The sequence below is a fragment of the Somniosus microcephalus genome, chromosome 14 (assembly GCF_052327205.1).
Source record: "Somniosus microcephalus isolate GS21.2 chromosome 14, FLI_Smic_1.0, whole genome shotgun sequence".
NCBI lineage: Eukaryota > Metazoa > Chordata > Chondrichthyes > Squaliformes > Somniosidae > Somniosus > Somniosus microcephalus.
This window is the reverse complement of record NC_141000.1, coordinates 93,594,065-93,618,107: the sequence shown is the minus strand read 5'-3', so window position 1 is coordinate 93,618,107 and position 24,043 is coordinate 93,594,065. Positions and strand designations below refer to the sequence as shown.

Sequence of the window (24,043 nt, the reverse complement as noted above, 5' to 3'; positions counted from 1 at the left end):
ATTAATATATATTGTGAATAGCTGGGGTCCCAGGACCGATCCCTGCGGTACCCCACTAGTCACTGCCCGCCACTCGGAAAAAGACCCATTTATTCCAACTCTTGGCTTTCTGTCTGCCAACCAGTTCTCTATCCAAGTCAATACCTTGCCCCCAATCCCATGTGCCTTAACTTTACACGCCAATCGCTTATGCGGGACCTTATCGAAAACCTTCTGATAGTCCAAATACACCACATCCACTGGTTCTCCCGTATCAATTTTACCAGTTACATCCTCAAAAAATTCCAGTAGATTAGTCAAGCACGATTTACCTTTTGTAAATCCATGTTGACTTTGTCCGATCCTGTCACTGTTTCCCAAGTGCTCTGTTATTACATCTTTTATAATGGACTCTAGCATTTTCCCCACTATCGATGTCAGGCTTACTGGTCTATAATTCCCCGTTTTCTCTCTACCACCTTTTTTGAATAGTGGGATAACATTAGCTACCCTCCAATCCATGGGTACAGTTGTAGAGTCTATCGAATTTTGGAAGATGACCAGCAATGCATCTACTGTCAAGAGGATTCTGGACAGATCGGAAGTGCCAGTTTTCAGTGCATGCGTTTCGCATGCCTGAAACCAGCACTTGCGAGGTACCTATGGGTGTGTACATAGCTCGTACATGCCCATAGGCATCGGAAATTACGGGCCATTGTATTAGTAGGGCTGCATTGTACACCACCTAATTGTGGAAGGGAAAATTTGTAGGCAGAGCAGGGAGAAGAGCAGGAGTAACAAAATTGTTATTCTAGGAGATTTTAATTACCTACTCTGATTGGGACAGGGAGGGAGTAAATGGAATTCCTAGATTGTGTGTCAGATTCCTTCGTCAAGTAGCATGTTTGCATACCTACAAAAGGAGGTGTTGCTAGATCTGGTTAAGAGTAACAAAATAGATTAGCTAGAATAATTAAATGTGGGTCAACACCTTGAAGTAAATGACCATAATATGATAAGCTCTTACCAAGTAGAAAGGGGAAAAGTTAATACAAAAACAAGGGCACCAGATTGAAATAGGGCAGATTTTAGAAGAGGAATGAGCTGGCTGAGGTGAGGCGGAAAGAAAAATTACTGCACAGGACTATAGATTAACCAGGAGTTGTTTTTTTAAAAAGGAGATTGGAAAGGTGCACAATAAGCATATAATATTTAAAAAAAGACTACTTCAAATTTTAAGATGATGCAGAGAAAGAATAAGGTTAGAAACAAACTAAAATTGATGATGAGGATATGGCGCCTATAGATATGATAAAATAAATTAAAAAGCAAGAACTTGCATTTAGATCACACCTTTCACGACCTCTGGGCATCCTCAAGTGCTTTACAGCCAATGAAATACTACTGAAGCGTAGTCACTGTTGTAATGTAGGAAACGCAGCAGCCAAATTGCGCACACCAAGATCCCACAAACAGCAATTAAATAATCTGTTTTTAGTGATGTTGGTTGAGGGATAAATATTGACCAGGACACCGGGGATAATTGCCCTGCTCTTCTTCAGAATAATGCCGTGGGATCTTTTGGATCCACCAGAGAAGGCCTCAGTTTAATATCTCATCTGAAAGACAGCACCTCAGACAGTGTAGCACTGCCTCAGTACTTCACTGGAGCGTGAGCCTAGAACACATGCTCAAGTCCCTGGAGTGGGACTTGAACCCACAACCTTCTGACTCAGAGGCAAGAGTGCTACGCACTGAGCCCTGGCTGACACCATGGTAAGAGACCGTAGAGGGATAGGAAAGCAAAGACAGAGTACGAGGAAAGAATCTTAAAAATATTAAAAACAGTGGTTTTCTACAAATAGATCAGTAAATAAAAGTGAAGTGGGACCCTGAGAGGAAAAGATAAAAGAAAAAAGACTTGCATTTATATAGCACCTTCCACGACCACCGGACGTCTCAAAGCACTTTACAGCCAATGAAGTACTTTTGAAGTGGAGTCACTGTTGTAATGTGGGAAACACGGCAGCCAATTTGCCCACAGCAAGCTCCCACAAACAGCAATGTGATAATGACCAGATGATCTGTTTTTGTTATGTTGGTTGAGGGATAAATATTGGCCAGGACACCGGGGATAACTCCCCTGCTCTTCTTCGAAATAGTGCCATGAGATCTTTTACGTCCAACTGAGAGAGCAGTTAACGTTTAACGTCTCATCCGAAAGACAGCACCTCTGACAGTGCAGCACTCCCTCAGTACTGTACTGGAGTGTCAGCCTAGCTTTATGTGCTCAAGTCCCTGGAGTGGGAATTGAACCCACAACCTTCTGACTCAGTGTGCTACCAACTGAGCCACATAGAATCATAAAATGGTTACAGCACAGAAGGTGGCCATTCAGCCCGTGCCGACTCTCTGCAAGAGCACTTCAGCTCGTCCCACTCCCCTGCCCTTTTCCCATAACCCTGCAAATGTTTTTCCTTCAGGTACTTACCCAACTCCCTTTTGAAAGCCACGATTGAATCTGCGATTACCATCCTTTCAGGCAGTGCATTCTAGATCCTAACCACTCACTGCGTAAAAAGGTTTCTCCTTATGTCGCCTTTGGTTCTTTTGCCAATCACCTTAAATCTGTGTCCTCTGGTTCTCGACCCTTCCGCCAATGGGAACAGTTTCTCTCTATCTACTCTGTCTAGACCCCTCATGATTTTAAACACCTCTATCAAATTTCTTCAACCTTCTCTGCTCCAAGGAAAACAACCCCAGCTTCTCCAGTCTATCCACGTAACTGAAGTCCCTCATCCCTGGAACCATTCTTGTAAATCTTTTCTGCACCCTCTCGAAGGCCTTCACATCCTTCCTAAAGGACGGTGTCCAGAATTGGACACAATGCTCCAGTTGAGGCCGAACCAGTGTTTTATAAAGGTTCATCATAACTTCCTTGCTTTTGTACTCTATGCCGCTATTTATGAAGCCCAGGATCCCGTGTGCTTTTTTAACTGCTTTCTCAACCTGCCCTGCCACCTTCCAATGATTTGTGCACATATACCCCCCTGGTGTCTCCGTTCCTGCACCCCCTTTAGAATTGTACCCTTTAGTTTATATTGCCTCTCCTCGTTCTTCCTACCAAAATGTATCACTTCGCACTTTTCTGCATTAAATTTCATCTGCCACGTGTCCGCCCATCCCCAGCCTGTCTATGTCCTCTTGAAGTCTATCACTATCCTCCTCACTGTTCACTATACTTCCAAGTTTTGTGTCATCTGCAAATTTTGAAATTGTGCCCTGTACACCCAAGTCCAAGTCATTAATAAACATCAAGAAAAGCAGTGGTCCTAGTCCCGGCCCCTGGGGAACACCACTGTGTACCTTCCTCCAGTCCGATAAACAACCGTTCACCACTACTCTGTTTCCTGTCACTTAGCCATGCTGCCACTGTCCCTTTTATTGAGTTAGTAGAGAATAAATGGAGATGGGTGAGGACACATAAAAACTTCACATCAGACTTTATAAAAATGGATATTTGGAAGGAGATAAATCCTGAATTTGATAGAAGTGAGCTGAGAAAAATTATAATTAATAAAAAGGAAAGTATAAGAAGTTAGTTAAGCTAAAGAACTTAAGAGGACAAAAATGCCCAAACCTGATGGGACACATCCAAGGATCCAGAGGGAAGCAGAGGACATATAGCAGAGACCCTAGAAAATACATTTAAGTGTTCTAGAGTGTGAGTGTGCATCAGACAATCTAATGTCCATTTTCAAAATAGGAGACAGAGCTAAACTAGGTATTTACAAGCCAGTTAGGTTAACATCTGTAAGGGGGAAAATTTGGATTAAAGATGGAATTACTAAATAGCTAGGTGAAAAGAAAATAACTAGAAGCAGCCAACACAGATTTCAAAAAGGGAGATAGTGCTTGAAAAACCAGATACATATCTTTGAGGAGGCGAATGACTTTCAGAAAGCCTTTGACAAGGTACCACACAGGAGATTACTGGAGAAGATTAAGGAGTATGGAATTAGACAAAGAGTAGCAAATTGGATTAAAAATTAGCTAGAAGGGAGGAATGCGAGAGCATGAGTTAAGGGCAATTTCGTAAGAGTGGAAGCAGGTAGTGCTGTCACACAAGGTTCTATTTTGAGATTGCTTCTGTTCACGCTGTACATATTCACTAGGACGCTGCCTGGTATGAGGCAAATATGAAAAAAAAAACTTCGAAAACTGAGGCTGTTTTCATTGAAAACTTTTCTTCATTCAAATGGCCTATCTTATATAGGAATAAATAGAATTAAGAGATGCGAGCATAGTACATTGGAATACTGACAGTGTGCTGCAGCATGGGTTCAATCCCAGTATCTTCTATGCTGGAATATTCAAGACACGGCCAGTGAGCTAGATTTGGCCTCCCAGCTCCCATTATCCAGCGCTCAAAGCCTGGTCCAGTCATCTTCTATTGGCATGGTTACATTTCATCTGTGCAACATTTTGTGGCCCTCGAGAATTGGAAGGGACTGCTCCCTCTGACCAATGAGCAGCCAAACCCAGGATCCAATGTTCCAGACCTGGCATGTTCAAAATATTGCCGCACACAGGAGAAGTAGCAACTTCAGAGATTGGACAGTAAAAAAAACAAATGTAGTGGCATCAAATGGAGCAAATCAGGCTAGCTAATCTTAGTGCATGGGAATCTAACATTTCTTGCATACCATGTCTTGATTATTTTTATATGCATGTTACATATAATAAATAAAATATAAATGTGTCAAATGCAAACAGTACACACAGTGCTACCAACATTCTCAAATCCTGTGATGTTTGCAGTGATTTAGAATGCTTCTTCAATAAATGTGGAAATATTTATTAGACAAGAAAAGTGATCATGATGGATATGGAGTTTACATAGTATTCTGCCTGACCAAAAAGTGATTTAATCAGACATGGCCTTCTCTCTAACTATGGCATATGAATCCAGTCTCGTGGTGCAAAAGACTGGACGCCCTGCTCCACACCAGGGAGCTTCGAATCTGATTTGTTGCCGTGGAAAAAGTCAGAGAAATGACCATACCTGGGCCATTCTCAAGAATTTCCAGTTGGTTTATAACAGCACAGGCAGAGCCTCAGAGGGTCGCCCAGCTGCAGCTGATGTATAGTCTGGGGAAGACGAAAAAATTCTAACCTTTATCTGACAAATTATTATGCAAATCAGGAAACGGTGAGCTAGCCAGAGCAAAGAGATGGAACATCTCAGCCCAAAAACGAGTCCACAAAACACAGCTCTTTCCAACAGGATTTTCACATGTGTAGAAAGCGCAAACAATTAATTAATTCACACGTGTGCATCCAAGAACAGGTTTATGCTAAAAGTCTCAAAGAAAAAAAAATGTGCAGTACCCTAAAACATGTATAACCAACCAATAAAAATCACCCAAATTCTAGAATGACAGCCAAATAAAATTCTTGACAAAGCAAAAAGAGCCGGAGAGCCATCTGAAACTGCAGTACTGCCCATTTTCATTTGTTTCCACTTAGATTTTTCCGTCCCCAACTTTCCCCAGCCAGTCTCATATCGCCTATTAATGGAATATAGAAATAATAAAAGCCCCAAAGTTGAAAACACAATTTAATTATTTCTCTATTACACAGGGTAGAAAAGTATCCAAATTTCTTTTAGCATTGTTGAAGTAACTAATTCATACCACTGGGTGGTACGAACAAGCTTTAACACTAATATTTTCTCATTATATTGTACAATACTTCTTTAATTTCCTCTGAGTTTGGGAACACAATGTTGTGCTGCCGATTCTCATCCATGGATAACTTACTTAATGTTTCAAATAGCATAATTTAAGTATGGATTTCCTTTTGCTAACTGAAAATCCTACATGCATGCACAAGACATTTAACATCCCTGCAGCACACCGGACAAAAAGCTTCTTCTATCCACTCTTCCCATCACAAACATTTACATCACAATAGCTGCAGTGCAAAACCCAAAACAGCAAAACATGCTAGTTGCATCAGGTGATCCAAATTCAATTAAGATTCTAATCAGCAGCCAGTTTGAACAGCATGTGACAAAACTGTAATGCAGTATCTGCATTCAGATGACTTTTCAAAGAGAGCTTCAAAGGAGAGGTCACCTGAATACGAAAGACTGCATTACAACACCAAAAGCTGGATTTCCAAAGGGCAGGAATCACTCAGAAACTAAGGTTACAATAGCCTATCAACAGGTTAACTACATCCATTTTGAAACAAACTATATGAACCCAACTTCAAAACTTAGCAAGTTAACAGATCATATCCACTGTAATGTCTTCTATACATACACCTGTGTGATGTGCATATTATAATTGACATTTTGTAATTATTGTTTGCATGGATTAAGTAGGATCATTTATTTAAAATACATAAAGCTGCTGTATGTGAAGAAGATGGAGCTGAACCAAACTTTATTAAACTAGGTTTGGAATTTTCAATTACATTGAAAGGAAATAGAATAAAACCGGTATAAAAATATACATTTCTTATGATTACAAAATGCAAAAGTATCTACTTTAACACTTAATGTTCAGTTTTAGGTATAAGAACTTGCATTTATATAGCACCTTTAATGTAGTAAAACGTCCCAAGGTGCTTCACGGAAGAGTAAATCAGACAAAAGCTGACACTGCCAAAGGAAATATTAGGTAACAGAAAGCTTGGTCAAAGAGGTAGGTTTTAAGGGGCAGCTTAAAGAAGGAGAAAGAGGTAGAGACACAAAGAGGTTAAGGGAGGGAATTCTAGAGTTTAAGGCTTAGATGGCTGAAGGCTATCAATGGTGGGGCCAAGGAAGTGGGGGGTGCACAAAGCCAGAGTTGGAGGAATGCAGTGTTCTCAGGGGGTTGTAGGTGGTTACAGAGAAAGGGAGGGATGAGGCCATGGAGGGATTTGGACAACATATTCCATACAGGTTTAAATGTGGTGTGAAGTGCAGCAAACTTTAGAAAGTTACAGAATAAAAATCAAATTTGTTTTGATTCAGATAAAAACAAAGACTTGCATTTATATAGCACCTTAACACATTTATGGGAAGCATAATTTTTTTTTGAAATGCAGTCACTGTTGTATGTAGGCATGCATAGCAATTTATGCACAGCAAGATCTGACGAGATGAATTACCAGTTACTGCAATTGGTTTTCATAGTTGTTAGAAATTAGGGATACCAAAAAAATATGGTTACGCGAATTAAATTGTGACACAAATAATAGTGTTTAGATGATTGTATTAGAGCTTGAGACAAGTAAGGGGTTAATGTATAAGTTATGGTTTACTGAAACTGCTTAAAGTTTTGTTTTCCTGGAAAATGAGTATGAGATTAAGAGACTCTAGCCTTGGGAGGACAGGGCCAGATGAGAGAAGGGGAAAACAGTTCTCAACATGCTGTTAAGGCCATGATTGGCTAGGTACAGAAATCATATGTAATGACTAAAAGGACCCCCTGACAGGTGGAAGATAACAGGAGGGTTGATCCTTTTTCCATGGCTTAAACAAAGAACTTGGATTACCATTGGGCACCTTGTTTTAAGGGGAACCTCTATAGGTTAAATGGTCTTGTCAATATTCTACCCCAGGTCCACCCTAAAAAGAGAACAAAAGACCTGAAAAGCCCCTAGTGCAGGCGATGGAGTGAGAGCTCCTGAGGGTGGATCTATGCTGACTTCGGTCCAACATTCTTGGGTTGTTCAGGAAGAGAGAACAGGAGGAGCCGTTTGTGCATGCCAGCCGTCTGTTCGATCGGGACCGGTGCCAGCTACTTGTGACGGTCGTATGTTTTTGCTGTATAACTAGTGTTGTTATTATCTGTCTGTAACTCCAATTAAACACAACATACCCACCATATTGGTTTGCACTCAATCCAGATTATTTGAAAAACCAGAGATAAGTTAATCTCAGCATAGTGTCACAACACACAGAAAACTCCCCGTTCTTCTTAAAATAGTGAAATGGGGTCTTTAGTGCATTTGACCAGACAGACAGGGCTTTGGCTTAGCATTTTATATGAAGAACACTACCTTTGATAATGCAGCACTGCCTCACTATTACATTGAAATGTCATCTTAGATTATATGCTTACATTTTGGAGGGAGTTTTGAACCGCCAACCTTCTAATCCTAGGTGAGAATGCTGCCAACTCAACCAACCTGGCAAACCTTAATAGACACTTAAATAATTTAATAAGAGAATTCTCAGCCCTCAAGATTTAACACCAATCTGTTCTGCAAAGGTAAGAAAGTAGTTACATTTTTGAATTTCTATGCAAGGACACAAACAGTTCAAGAGGAGGGATTGTCTTTTGTGTGGATAAAGGTGACAAGAATAGTTACACTTAAGAATGGAAGATTTTTCATCTTGGATGTCCAGTGTCAGCATTAAGCACCCTCAGATGTTATGTTAGATGCAGAGTAAAGCTGCCTCAGCCCCAACTTTAGATAAGCACCCCTTATGGCATTTTTCTATTTGACATATAAGCCATCTTGTGGCCTGTGAATGAAATTGTAAATTAATGCAAAATTAGGACCATTTTTGTGCTTTGGCCCATGTTCACTAGCAACTATGCCAAGACTTCCCAAACTTATGTCATGTAGGGTCATTACTGCCAGCAGACAGGAGACTTTTGTTCTGGATTTGAACCATGCCAAACCCACTGCACCACCTAGTCTCCCAGGAACACATTTTACCCTACTGAAGAAACTGGACACCACAAATTCACAAGTGCAGTAAATTACAATTTGAAAGGAGTTTCAGTACCAATCTATTAAAAATAAACTCAGCATAAGCATATATCTCACTTCTTTCTCTGAGGGCAGAAAGGGTGACTACCTCTCCTATCCTGCAAGTACAAAATGACATGTTGCATTGGGGGATAGTGGAGGCTTCGGCCAATTTAGCCCTCCCATCAAGAAAAAGTCGTTGAGATATAAAATAACTTTTGGAAGGGGAATTGGGGGAGAAAATTGAGACGCCAAAGGAAACAGTTTATAAAAAGACTAAGATTTTGAAATTCAACAAAAGGTTAATGTTTGAAAGAGAAAAACCTGAAAACAGGAAAAAAGTATTACTGTAACTACTTTGTGCCAGTTTTAATACAGGGTTATTTACACTGTATTAGCATAGCATAGACACGTCATTTCACAACTATCCTCACTCATTACCAAAAACATTCAGATACTGAGCAGTTTACAGTGATGGATTTAAGCACAAGTATGCCACAATGGTAATTAAATGGAATCATTGTTTTGTTAAATTTATGTGCCATGTCGTACTAAAGTCTGGAGGGAGGAGAACAGATATTGTGAATCTTTTCTCACATTGTCACACAGCCTATAAATTGGCATCAAGGGGCATGGAAAATTAACAAGTTGCTTACCCTATACATTTAAGGAGGAACTTTGATAAGGGAGGGAGGGAAAGGAGAAGTAATAAAAATAAAATAGAGGCAGCAAGTCCAGTACCAGACTATAGCAAAGTGTGCACATTCTCTGTGGCTAAATTGTCACATTTCCCCTGCAATAAATGAGGGCCTTTTATGATTTTAATGCAACATTGCAATGACCATTAACTTGCTATTGTTTCACCTACTTGAGTATGGTCTTCCTCTGTCTGAGTACAGTTCGTCCTCCAGCCGAGAAGATCACTGGGAGTGTCCCTCTAGTTTTATACTCTGAAAATCAGGTGATATTTCCCACTTGCATACACTGCCCAGGATGGCTGGGGAAAGTCCCAGCCAATGTTTTACCATTAATCTAGCCTGCTCATTTTTTATTTCAGCAGTCCACTTGCTGGCTGGTTAAGAAAGCTGTTGGCTCCCTCATGTTATCCATGTTCTCTCCCTGTAATGCTAAAGGAAGTAAAGGGGGAAAAAACTGCTAAGTGCTAAAAAGAACGAGAGAAGTTGAAGTGGAGGAGGAAAGTGTGAGAAGCAGATGTGGTGAGGAGAGCAATTTAAAAAAGTGCCTTTTTTTTGTACACTTCTCACTACCAGTATCCTGAGCTACAAGGGCACAAGAAACAGCATTATTTTTATTATTATTAAGTCTCAGCTCAAAAATACTTACAACCACTGAATCAGGTAGTTTTGTTCAACTTTATTGTCAAGAATGCCAATGGCTTGAGGGAGCCTCGAATGAAGGCAAATGGGCAGGGCTCAAGCTTCACAACCATAATTTTGTCAGTTGCTGTGCCGATACTCTCATTTTATAGAAAAGCCCTACTTTCGGGTCGGCCTTCAGTTCCTCCATCACTGCGAACAGTCTACAGTGTATGCTACATTTACACAGCAGTGGAAAACGTACCACAGCAAAGTCCAAATATTCCAGATTTGGTGGAAGTATCGCAAGACAAAGATAAACTACAATGAATAAGTGAAGAGTGTACTATATCATATTCATCATCCAAGTCACAGAAGTCAAAGAAATTAAGATAGGTTTTCCAGGATTTGATTTTAAGGCTTGCCTTAAAAAAATGCAGCGTAAAATTATCTTCTTTGGAAAGCAAGTCTAGACAATAATCATGTTTTTATAAAAAGCCAGACTGTTCCATGTGGCTGCCTTAAAATTGGGTCCAGGCCATATTTTGAATGGATCTAACAACTCAACTTGTTAATTCATACCACCCTTCTGTACATTGCTCAAAGAGGTTACCCAATTCTGTTTTAGCCAAAATACTATGAATATTTATTAGATTTACACAAATCTTTAGTATACCAAAGCACTAAAGATATGTATGCAAAGTGTGTATTTAATCGTGGAGGAATGGAATGATGAAAAAAAAATTGGCAATCATCTCTAGAAAAAGAAAGCTGAATTTCCAGACAAGATCTAGGAATAGCCTAGATTACAATTAAAATACAATAGTTGACTATAAAAATCTGTGGGCCATTGATGTAATATGCCAAAATCAAGACCTTCTCAAAATGGTCTTATGATATTCCATAATAGGAAAGGAAATTCAAGAAAGCCGATTTAAGTAGGCAACTCTAACATGGTCAGGATTTGGTTTGGACTTAAAAGAAGAGGCAGCTGCCAAGAGAACACCCAAAATTGGATGCTATTTGTCAAACATGGTGTCAAGGTAAACAATACTCCCCAGAAACAGAGGACTGGAGATCATTCCAGCAACTTCCAAAACGGATTTGTAACTGGAGCAGTACCATTGACCAACTATTTAAGACGACCTTTGGAACCATGAGTTAGGGCAACGTCAACCAAAGATCAGAGGTTCACCGGTCAGTGGACAGTTTATCAAGGTGCCTCTAGAACTGCCTTAGAAGAAATACCGCAACATGTGTACCACTGCCTAGAAGACTTTAAAATAGGTGTACCCACATCACGAGATACTGGAGGCTCCTTAGTCCTTGGCATCTTTTGTCTTTTGTGATTTCAGGGCAGAGTATCTTTGCTGGGTTAGAGAAGAACCCAAAGCCTTTTATCACAGTCTAAGACTGCCACAACTAATACTCTTAAAACAGGTCAGTCCTACAAATGCTTACTATGTCCTCTTGTGCTGGAGGACCTTTTTCCTCACCTGGAATGTTTGTACGTTTAAGATGTCAGTAGATCTTCCGTGGCATTGCTCACTGTGTCGGAGGATACAAGATAGAGTGGGGCTACACCACCTAGTGGTCACAGCCTGCAACTACGACATCACAAGCATCTGTCTGGGATGGGAATTCCCATCATAAATCAATTATACAAGTATTTTCAAGGTTAAGTTTGTGGACAGAAAATGGAGTACGTGAGATTTTTTATATATTATTTTTAGTGAGATTCTTTATAGATGGACTGTATTACTAATTATAAAAACTCAGATCCAAACAGATGAAGATGCACTGGGCAAAAAAGAATCTCTTCAACTAAATCTCCAAAAGGAATGCAGAATTTGTAGTCTGGTGCAGGCATACACCACAGGAAAAAAAATCCAGCAGAATACATACATCTCAACGTTGAAAGTTCATCAGATTGAGACGAGGTAGAATCATACAATTCCAAAACAAAAAAAATCAAGCAGAATTTTTCCAACTGGGAGAAAAGCAGCAAAGATCAGCTGATGACTATATATATAGGGTTGGGAAAAAATGACTGAAGATCAGTGTTTTTATGCAGTTATAAGATTAGCGAAGAGCAAATTACTTCTGAGGGTGTAAATCTTCTGGACATTGCCCCAGTGATTGTCAGAGGATAATGGACCTATCCTAAGGTGCAATGAGGATAAATGAAGAGGAATGCAATTCACATATATAGGAATTTTTAAAGATTCAGCAAACAATTATCCACGGATGGCTGGCAATATTGCACAGGTGAGTCTTTGCAGACTTCACAAAAAGAGAAACAAAACTGATGCCACAGCATTTGTGCGTTTAGCAGCTGGTCGAAGCATAGCTCAAGAACCCACCTGCTGGATAAAATGTTGGACTGACTATCTTGGTGAGATGTTTTGGTTTCCACGTGACAATTATCTTTTAGTTCACTGGTTGCTGATGTGTGATGTTTTGCATGTGAAGTGTCAGTATTTTCGACATTGCTACAGTCTCTCTTTTTTAGGTGCAGCAAATGGTGTCTTCCTGAATCTGTCATCAGCACATCTTTGAGTACAATTCTGGCTTCCCTGTTGTAGGCAAAGTGTAACACAAACACACATTTTTAAAAAGGAATTAGCGAAAGTACTGCCAAAATAATCAAAAGATGGACTTACAGAAATTAAAGGTCTGAGTGCAGTAAAAGAAAGGATTTAGTATTTCAAGAAACTGCAGTTATTAGTGGTTTTAGTGCAGTTCAGCACAATTCTCTGCTATAGTCTTCTTCTAGCTGGGCTTAATGACCCTCTGTATTATGGACAACATCCATTCCGGTTTTATAATATGAGCCCTTGCTGTCAAGTTTTCCTCCTTCTACTGTAGGGAGGTTGAGATAAATAACGTAACTACTCACGCATAAGCTCAAGTATCACAAAAAACATGCATGTTAACTAAAAAGTCGCATGTGACTTTCACCTCCTGACCACAGACCTTTGCCAATGTTGAGGAAGGTCCATACAGGCCAGCAATGGCTAAAGCACATTGCTGATAATTCAGCCTCACCCAGATCAAAAGATAGACACAATGCAAATGCCACCAGAGGCACCCAGTGATACTAACTCTTGAAGAGGATTTCACTGCCTCAGACAATACTGGTGCGGTCTCATTTACACTACCTGGTTGCCTCTGATAGCAAGCTTGCTGCTGGAGACAGTCTTGTACGGTAAAGTGAACGTAAGATACTGTAATGCTTCTGATTGCCATTGGTAGGCTACTATTAGAGCTTATGAAAACAAATGAAGGCTAGAAATGGCACTAAAGCTGAAAAGACAGTCAAAGCAAATGAAATGACAAATTAATGTCCTGCAAGGAAGTAAAACAAAATAAAAGGATTGTGGGAACATTATTCAACAGGCAGCAGGAAATTAAAGGATTAATTCAGTGGTCAAGGGCAATCATTTACCAACACAAGCGTAGAAAGGTCAATACTGGTATTCATTTCTGGACTAGGCATGAGGCACTTGTCAAATTCACATTCATTATAGTTGAGGTTGTAACTTAACACATATTTGCCATTAAACAGCTTGGGACAAGATAGATAAGTAATAACTTCTCACCAGTTTTTTTTATTACCTTCTACTGGTGTTTAAGCAGATTGACTGAAACAACCCACTACAGTATATTGCAACACTACCAGTTCAATTTTATAAACAAAGAATAAATATACTACTATAAAAAGGTGAAATATACATAGATACCTGAACAAACAGATTTATAAAAGGACAATTGATCATATTCTTACTTTAGTTGTACTCCAACTCCTGGAATGTTGTGCTTTGAAGGGCAGTTCCTCCTTTGATTATAAGCAATCGAGTCTTGGTTTCTTGTTTTATTGAAAGTATTATAGGAGAATGGCCAACGTTTCTGGAAACAGACCAAAAATTTAAGATTTGAAGAAATTTTACAGTGGAAATATATTCAACTGAAATGCCCCATAATCCAAAGTGCTACAGGGAGATAACTGTACCATAACTAATGTCTCCCATTGGCCCCATCATCAGGCTTTACACTTTAAAACTGCTGGTTTGAGGCAGCCTGACAGTAGCCATTTTGTACAGGCTCTCGGACGTAAGAAAACTACTAAGCACTTGGTCTAAGCGTTAAACAAAGCTTTAATCAACTGTTTTACAACATGGAGGTCCAGTTGTGTCCTTCACTAGCTCCTGTTAAGAATGTCCTGCGCAAGCTGGGCCCGTGCCCAAGTATTTATACTCTCCCTGGACAGTGCCACCTGCAGGCCACTCGGTATTATTTCATAAGTCTTTCTTTCATGAATGACTGATTCATGTCACTCTCCGTTATGCATCATCATGCAACTTCCTTCCTATGAGATTATGAATAGGAACAGTGGGCAGAGAATGTTGGTGCCATTCACATCTTCACTAAACAAAGTTAACCCATTAGAACAGAGGAATTATGGAGAAAAATCAGTGACATATATTTCCAAGGTATTGACAGAACAGAGAAACAATGTGATCTATAGCACCAACTCAAGGTTCAATTAAGTAAAATCTTTTCCAGGACAACACTGGATGTCAATACATTTCATTTGCATAAAATAACTAATAACTCAAACAAATATTTTGAAATAGTTGAAAAAATCTTTATTGTAAAATTAAATCTGAACATTTCAGGGGGAACCTTTTGAATTTTACTTGCAGAATGGAGGTCCATGCTTCAATGCACTCATAACAGCCTGAAGCAGAGCTAGACTTGTATTCTGTAGGTTTTTTATTTTAAGTAAATAGCAAAGCAGGATATAGTCTCACAAAAACAAGATCTCAGAGCACAGGAAAATATGAAGATACTATACATATCAAAATACAATATATTATGGTTGTTCAGAGAAGTAGTACTTCCACAGATTGTGTCTACAGAACATTCTATTTGATATTTCGCTTACAAAAATGTATATTCCACAAACCAGTCTAAATTCCAGCTTTCTGAAGCCAACACTGTCCCCACTGGAATGTGCTTGCTACTCATATGCATAACCTGCATGATCTCTGCCCATGACATGGCCGTCAACTTTGAAGAGGACTGAAAGTAACTTCAGGAGGACAAACAAGTTAGTAGATTTGGCAGATTGATGTCAGATGAAATTTAATGTGGAGAAATGTGAGGTGATATACTTTAGGAGAAAGAATAAAGAGAGGACATACGCGCTAAATGGTAAAACATGAATAGTAGATGAGCAGGGAGAGAAACATAGAAGATAGGAGCGGGAGTAGGCCATTCGGCCCTTCGAGCCTGCTCCGCCATTCAATGAGATCATGGCTGATCATCCAAATTCAGTACCCTGTCCCTGCCTTCTCCCATAGAAACATAGAAGATAGGAGCAGGAGTAGGCCATTCGGCCCTTCGAGCCTGCTCTGCCATTCAATGAGATCATGGCTGATCATCCAAATTCAGTACCCTGTCCCTGCCTTCTCCCCATATCCCTTTAGCCTTAAGAAATATATCCAACTCTTTCTTGAATATATTTAATGAACTGGCCTCCACCGCCCTCTGTGGCAGAGAATTCCACAGGTTCACCACTCTCTGGGTGAAGAAATTCCTCCTCATTTCAGTCCTAAATGGCCTACCCCTTATCCTTAGACTATGACCCCTGGTTCTGGACTCCTCGGCCATCAGAAACATCCTTCCTGCATCTCGTCTGTCCAGGCCTAACAGAATTTTATAGGTTTCGATGAGATCCCCTCTCAATCTTCTAAACTCCAGTGAGTATAAGCCCAATCGACACAATCTCTCCTCATACGTCATTCCTGCCATCCCAGGTATCAGCCTGGTGAATCTTCGCTGCACTCCTTCCATGGCAAGAACGTCCTTCCTCAGGTAAGGCGACCAAAACTGCACACAATACTCAAGGTGCGGTCTCACCAAGGCCCTGTACAACTGTAGCAAGGCATCCTTGTTCCTGTACTCGAACCCTCTTGCTACGAAGGCCAACACACCATTTGCCTTCTTAACCGCCTGCTGCACCTGCACGCTTACCTTCAGCGACTGGTGCACAAGAACACCCAGGTCTCTTTGCACTTCCCCTTCTCCCAATCTATTGCCATTCAAATAATAATCTGCCTTCCTGTTTTTGCCACCAAAGTGGATAACCTCACATTTATCCACATTATAGTGCATTTGCCATGTTTCTGCCCAATCACCCAACCTGTCCAAATCGTACTGGAGTTTCACGACATCCTCCTCACAGCATACCCTCCCACCCAGCTTTGTGTTGAGAGTGTGTGTTCAGGCATGTAAATCTTTAAAAATGAAAGGACAAGTAGATAAAACTATTTTTTTTAAACGTGGGATTCTAAGTTTTGTAAATAGGGGTCATCATCATCATTCAACCTTATTACTCTGAGTGGAGTACAGGTTTACTGCTTTTTGCCATAAATAGAGACACATTACCAAAACAAAGGGATTAAGCCAATCCTGTACCAATCATTGGTTAGGTTGTAGTTGGAATAGTGTTCAGTTTTGGGCATCTTACTTTAGGAAGGATATCAAGGTCATGGAGTAGGTGCAGAAGAGATGAGAAGCTTCAGTTGTAAGGAGAGACTAAAGAAACTAGAGGTCTTTTCATTAGAACAAAGAAGATTAAGAGATCTAACAAAAGGTGTTCAAAATTGTGAGTGCAAGGAAAATGCCTCGAGTTTCAGCTTAAAAGGTGTCCAACAAACTGGAGTCTGGAGCCAGTGGAATTATGGGATATACTAAATAGCTAAGAGCAGTGAATGCCTGTGAGAACAAGGTATTTTCACAGAACAGTGAGAAACAGAACATCAAAGCCATAGACCAGAGAAAGCTCAGCAGTAGGAAATAAGCTTACAACTCCTTAACTGACAAACGAACACCACTTCATTGTTTTGTTGGAGACGAAGATGTTAAGGGAGTGAATTGCCATTTGGTGTGTCTGGGTCCCGAGTTGCCAGCAATGGGGGTGACCTGAAGATACTAACATGACTGTTCGAGGTGACTGACACCAAAAGAGCTGAACTGTTCTGAAATGTGTTACTCAGACTGGTCAACTGAATGGAATGAGGTTTTCATTTGAATTTAAGGTATACAAAGGGGGTGCTTGGCACACCTCTTGCCAAATTCTCTCAATGTCGTAAATTTTTGTTACATACGAACTAGGAGCAAGAGTAGGCCGCTCGGCCCCTCGAGCCTGCTCCGCCATTCAATAAGATCATGGCTGATCTGATTACTCCACATTCCCGCCTACCCCCGATAACCTTTCACCCCCTTGCTTATCAAGAATCTATCTACCTCTGCCTTAAAAATCTCGAGCGCAAGCTCGAGGAACAGCACCTCATCTTTCGATTAGGCACTTTACAGCCTTCTGGGCTCAAAGAGTTCAACAATTTCAGATCATAACCTGGCCCCTATCATCATATATATATTTTTTATCCACGCTTTTTGTTTGTGCCTTCTGTTCTTCTCTCCCAAACAGCAGCTGTCTTTCATTCTGCCAGCGCAATTTACACTTCATCTAGAGCCATCCTTTGTTTCTTAACTTGTCCCAATACCATCTCCTTTTGCCTTGAATATCTCTTTAATATCTCTTAACCTCTCCTGCCTTCTATCCTATCACAGACCTTCCCTTTTGTTCTTTCATCCCCTCCCCCATTTCCCAGCCCCTACACTTGCTCAAAAATCTGTTCCATTTCCTGCTTTTTTCCAGTTCTGACGAAAGGTCATTGACCTGAAACGTTGGCCCAGTAATTCCGGTCCCAACGCGTGAGTACGGACGGGGTACTCACGCGTGGGCCCGTTGGAAGTGCCGGATATCAGCATGCACAGCGCATGCGCGGGAAACCGGCATTTCCTCCAAGGGGTTCAGAGGTCCAACGCGTGCGCGCAGGACTCTGCACGCACGCGTTGAACTTCATTTTTTGACAGGTTTGCCCGTGTGTAAGGGCCTCAACGTTTTAGAAATGTAAAAAGGAGACGTAAGGACTTGATTCTTTAAGGTAAGTGGTCTATTATTTAAAATTATTTTAAAAAATCCACAGCTTTATTGTTTTTAAGGACTTTACAGTAAGGTAAGTGTATTTTTAGATCCGATTTCTTAAAAAATTATTTTTTCAAAAATTTGATTAATTGTTTAAAATAGTTTTTTTAAAGTTATTTATAGTTCATTTAATTAGAGGGATGTTTTTTAAATTTTTATTTAAAGTTTATGTAGTGTTTTGGGCACCCGTAGTTTTCATGAGTTTGACAGTTCTTACTATCAAACTCATGAATGAAGTTTTCCTTCCCCTGATTGGCTGCCCAGTGCTCACCTGATCCCAGCCAGCACATCAAACTAACTATGCCGCTGGATCAGGCAAGCACAGCACGCCGACAGCTGAACCAGGCCAGTGACAGGAATTCCAAGCAGGCCTAGGCTTCAGCTGTCGGCGCGCCGGGTAAGTGCACATCGGGGGCTTGCACGCGCGGCAAACCCCCGAACCTAATTTCTGGGCCGTTAACTCTGTTTCTCTCTTCACAGATGCTGCCTGACCTGCTGAGTATCTCCAGCATTTTCTGTTTTTATTTCAGATTTCCAGCATCTGCGGTATTTTCTTTTTGTATTAGTGGTTAATTCACTGCCACCTCTCTTCCAGGAATGCCCACCTTGAAGAAGTTCTGCTCTTCTCTCTGACGGGATTTCCGTTTGTCTCTTTTACCTTGTTCATCTACATTGCTTTCTGTCTCCCTTCTCGTGTTTGATCAGGTATCTACCAAAACTCGCTTTCACAGCTACATATCTTTCCTCAGCAACTGTCTCTGGCTCAGACTTACTCCACATGGATTCCAACTGAAATTCCACCCTTCGTGTTTTGGATCCACCCAGGACTACAGATATCTCCAAGATATTCAGCGTTCCTCGAACCACTGCTTTCGCCGTATCCTGAGATCCACGCTGAATGCCATGCGCCGCCACATGAACACCCTCGACCTCTCTCTTCAGCAGCACCGACTCACTCTATCTCAAAGCTGTCGTGGTCCGCAGTTCCATTTCATCCTTCGCCTCATCTGGCACTTTAACAAAAAACTTTTTATCTTCCTTTCAGGTGTCAAGGATCGCAAGCTTCAACAATTCGTGGAAACCAACACCCCTCCGGAACCTTCTTCCCCTTCACTTTCCTCTGACCCAATCCCTTCTCCCAATCTCATCCCCTGCCGCGTTTTCACTATCCCCTCTGACCTTCCCCTCTCTGACCCCGAACGATCAGTCCTTAGCAAAGGCCTGAGCTTCATCCCCTTACGCTCCCACCTCAATGAATTTCGAGTTCGGCACGATGCTGATCTCTTTTTCCGCCGCCTTCGTCTCCGTGCCCACTTCTTTGGCCAGGAATCTTCTCCCTGCACGGCTGACCCTTTCTCCCACTTTCAGAATTCTCATTCTACCTGGACCCCTCCCCCTGGCCTCTTACCCTCTCTAGATCTTTTCATCGCTAACTGCCAGCGTGACATCGGCCGTCTCCATTTCTTTGCTCCCCTCACTCACTCCAACCTACCTCCCTCTGAACTTGCAGCACTCCATTCTCTCAGATCCAACCCCGACAGTGTCATTAAACCTGCTGACAAGGGTGGTGCTGTTGTTGTTTGGCGAACCGACCTCTACCTAGCGGAAGCTGAACGCCAACTTTCCGACACCTCCTCCTACCTCCACCTGGACCATGACCCCACTACCGAACATCAAGCCACCGTTTCCAAGACTGTCACTGACCTCATCTCCTCTGGAGATCTTCCCCCCCACAGCCGCCAACCTCATAGTTCCCCAACCCTGCACAGCCCGCTTCTACCTCCTTCCCAAGATCCACAAACAGGACTGCCCTGGTAGACCCATCGTTTCAGCCTGTTCTTGCCCCACAGAGCTTCTCTCTTCCTATCTCGACTCTATTTTTTCTCCCCTTGTCCAGTCTCTTCCCACCTACATCCGCGACTCTTCTGACGACCTCCGCCACTTTAACAGTTTCCAGTTTCCTGGCCCCAACCGCCTCCTATTCACTATGGACGTACAATCCCTCTACACCTCCATCCCCCACCAGGGTGGCCTGAGGGCGCTCTGCTTCTTCCTTGAACAGAGGCCCAACCAGCCCCCCTCCACTACCACCCTCCTTTGCCTGGCTGAACTTGTTCTCACATTGAACAACTTTTCCTTTGACTCCACTCACTTCCTCCAAATCAAAAGGTGTTGCTATGGGAACCCGCATCGGTCCTAGCTATGCCTGCCTTTTCGTGGGATATGTGGAACATTCTTTGTTCCAGTCCTACTTGGGTCGCCTCCCTCACCTCTTCTTCCGGTACATTGATGACTGTATCGGTGCCGTTTCCTGCTCTCGCCCTGCACTAGATAATTTAATTCACTTTGCTTCCAATTTCCACCCTTCCCTCACCTTCACATGGTCCATCTCCGACTCTTCCTTTCCCTTCCTCGACTTCTGCGTCTCCATCTCTGGGGATAGGTTATTGACAAACATTCAATACAAGCCCACTGACTCCCACAGTTACCTGGACTACACTTTCTCCCACCCCCCCCCCCCTGTAAAGACTCTAATCCTTTCTCCCAGTTTCTCCGTCTCCGCCGCATCTGCTCCGACGATGCCACCTTCCATACTAGTGCTTCTGACAGGTCTTCCTTTTTCCTCAACCGAGGATTCCCCTCTACAGTGGTTGACATGGCCCTTGACCGTGTCCATTCTATCTGACGCAGTCCGTGTCCATATGCAGCAAGACCTGGACAACATTCAGACTTGGGCTGACAAGTGGCAAGTAACATTCGCACCACACAAGTGCCAGGCAATGACCATCTCCAACAAGCGAGACTCTAACCATCTCCCCTTGACATTCAATGGCATTACCATCGCCGAATCCCCCACTATCAACATCCTGGGGGGTTACCATTGATCAGAAACTGAACTGGACCAGCCATATAAATACTGTGGCTACAAGAGCAGGCCAGAGGTTGGGAATTCTGCAGCGAGTGTCTCACCTCCTGACTCCCCAAAGCCTTTCCACCATCTACAAGGCACAAGTCAGGAGTGTGATGGAATACTCTCCACTTGCCTGGATGAGTGCAGCTCCAACAACACTCAAGAAGCGCGACACCATTCAGGATAAAGCAGCCCGCTTGATTGGCACTCCATCCACCACCTTCAACATTCACTCCCTCCACCACCGGCGCACTGTGGCTGCAGTGTGTACCATCTACAAGATGCACTGCAGCAACTCGCCAAAGCTCATTCAACAGCACCTTCCAAACCCGCGACCTCTACCACTTAGAAGGACAAGGGCAGCAGACGCATGGGAACATCACCACCTACAAGTTCCCCTCCAAGCCACACACCATCCTGACTTGGACCTGTATCGCCGTTCCTTCACTGTCGCTGGGCCAAAATCCTGGAACTCCCTTCCTAACAGCATTGTGGGTGTACCTACACCATATGGACTGCAGCGGTTCAAGAAGGCGGCTCACCACCATCTTCTCAAGGGCAATTAGGGATGGGCACTAAATGCCGGCCTAGCCAGCGACGCCCACATCCCATCAATGAATTAAAAAAAAAAATCTCCCGCACTTCTGCCCTCACCCCTACCCCTCCTTCCCGGAACCACGATAGAGTTCCCCTTGTCCACACCTTGCACCCCACCAGCCTCCACATTCAACGGATCATCCTCCGCCATTTCCACCACCTCCAGCGTGATCCCACCATCAAACGCATCTTCTCCTCACCTCCCTTTTCAGCATTCTGTAGGGACCGCTCCCTCCGCAACACCCTAGTCCACTCCTCTATCACCCCCAACACCTTCCCATGCAAACGCAGGAGATGCAACACATGCCCTTATACCTCCCCCCCTTCCCACTGTCTAGGGCCCCAAACACTCCTTCCAGGTGAAACAGCGATTTACTTGTACTTCTTGCCATTTAGTATACTGTATTCGCTGCTCACGATGTGGTCTCCTCTACATTGGGGAGACCAAACGCAGATTGGGTGACCGCTTTACGGAACACCTCCGTTCAGTCCGTAAGGGGGACCCTGAGCTTCCGGTCGCCTGTCACTTCAATTCACCGCTCCACTCCCACTCCGACCTCACCGTCCTCGGCCTCTTGCATTGTTCCACGGAAGCTCAGCGTAAGCTCGAGGAACAGCACCTCATCTTTCGATTAGGCACTTTATAGCCTTCTGGACTCAACATAGAGTTCAACAATTTCAGATCATAACCTGGCCTCTATCATATATATATTTTTTATCCACACTTTTGTTCTGTTCTTCTCTCCCACATGGCAGCTGTCTTTCATTCTGCCAGCGCAATTTACACTTCATCTAGAGCCATCTTTTGTTTCTTAACCTGTCCCATTACCACCTCCTTTTGCCTTGAATATCTCACTGTCTCTTAACTTCTCCTGCCTTCTATCCTATCACAGACCTTCCATTTTGTTCTTTCATCCCCTCCCCCATTTCCCAGCCTCTTCACTTGCTTAAAAATCTGTTCCATTTCCTGCTTTTTTCCAGTTCTGACGAAAGGTCATTGACCTGAAACGTTAACTCTGTTTCTCTCTCCACAGATGCTGCCTGACTTGCTGAGTATCTCCAGCATTTTGTTTTTGTTAAAAATCTTTGTTTAGTTAGAAGATTCTCTGTCTTCTGTAATAATCTTTATTTAGCAAATGTAGGAGGGTGCCTTTACAAATACCAAGTATATTCAGGTTAAATTGTAAGAGATTATAGGAGTCAGATTGAATGGCTATACTAGACAGTTACAAGCAGAGGTAAGTGTGTCACTTAAAAGGTGCAAATTTAGTTACTATTCTGGAAGGCGAGATTAAGCAAGCTAGTCAGGATACCATTCAGTGCATAAGGTGGATTTATCCAGGGGGCCCGAGGAGGATCAGATTGTACTTCTACAGCAAAAGACTCATCACCCAGGCATTCTAGAAGCCAACACGTCATCCCAGGGGACTGTGAGCAACCAGCTCAACCATGCAGCTTATAAAGGTCATATAAGCTCTCCAAGCATTGCTAACTACTGCAGATAGATCCTAGTCTATCCAATAGACTCACTTTCTAATGCTGTTAACTCATCAGCTATTAGAAATAGGAGCCACCCATTTAAATTGAGAAAGCAGGAAGTGCAGTGTGAAAAATGTATTTTTCCTCAGTGATTAACATGTGGAACAGAGCTGGTAGTAAGGACCGACTCCATGCAGTCTTCAAGAAGGCATTAGACATTTTTTTGAAAGAAGACTACAAGGTCACAGCTGAAGGCAGGCAAGGCTTTGGGTAATAACCAACAAGTTAGGGCTTCCTGGGGCTTGCTGATTTCCTTTAAGGTGCCAGACAGCAATTTTTGACAAGAGGTTTCCCAAATTTGGGAAGGTCTCTGTGTTTTGCCCCTCCTATGAGAAGAAGGGGAGGGAGAAAGATGGGGATGAGTCCAATAAGAAATGTGGGAGTGCTTATACACCCAATGGCCTTTTCTTGAGATAGCAGGAAGCACAGTTTTTAAGAGTACATAATACAAAAATATTTCCTTGTGTTTTAGCATTGTACTTCTGATTAGCTAGCCAGAATTTTCACAATGATAACCACTAAATAAGACCAGTAGCCTGTCCATCAGAAACTGGTGCTACCTGTTGTATCCGTGTATTAATGGAGACAAGGAATGCAGGAGTTGGTTTAACAGGTGTTTACTGAACAAAGTCTGGAGGTGAACTAAAAGATACAAGACACGATACAGGCTTATATACCCGAGTGGTCACTACCGGTATTACAGTACACAGGGGCTCTTAAGGTACATACACCACAATTCCTCCCCTTTTAGATAATTAGTACATAACATTTTAAGTAATCATTAATTAACATGTTTACAAGAACAATAATCTACACATTTGCTGCAGTTAATCAATTATAAGTCAGTCTCTCTGGAGGCTTCCTGACTCGGTCCGGATAACGTCTCGG

The 24,043-nt window shown here is 42.3% G+C and overlaps 1 protein-coding gene across 5 annotated transcripts in view; it reads right to left on the bottom strand.

The window, feature by feature from the left end:
• The window catches only part of LOC147107714 (sentrin-specific protease 7), a 107,884-nt gene that overhangs the window by 52,921 nt on the left and 30,920 nt on the right, over window positions 1-24,043 (bottom strand). For 4 of the 5 annotated variants that reach the window (XM_086006945.1, XM_086006944.1, XM_086006947.1 and 1 more), the window contains 2 exons: window positions 13,837-13,958; window positions 12,413-12,625 (listed from right to left, as the gene is read on the bottom strand). In XM_086006945.1, the coding sequence (XP_085863071.1) occupies window positions 12,413-12,625; window positions 13,837-13,958 (335 nt within the window). The remainder of the gene's footprint in view (window positions 1-12,412; window positions 12,626-13,836; window positions 13,959-24,043) is intronic. The other variant, XM_086006948.1, reaches the window with a different exon arrangement.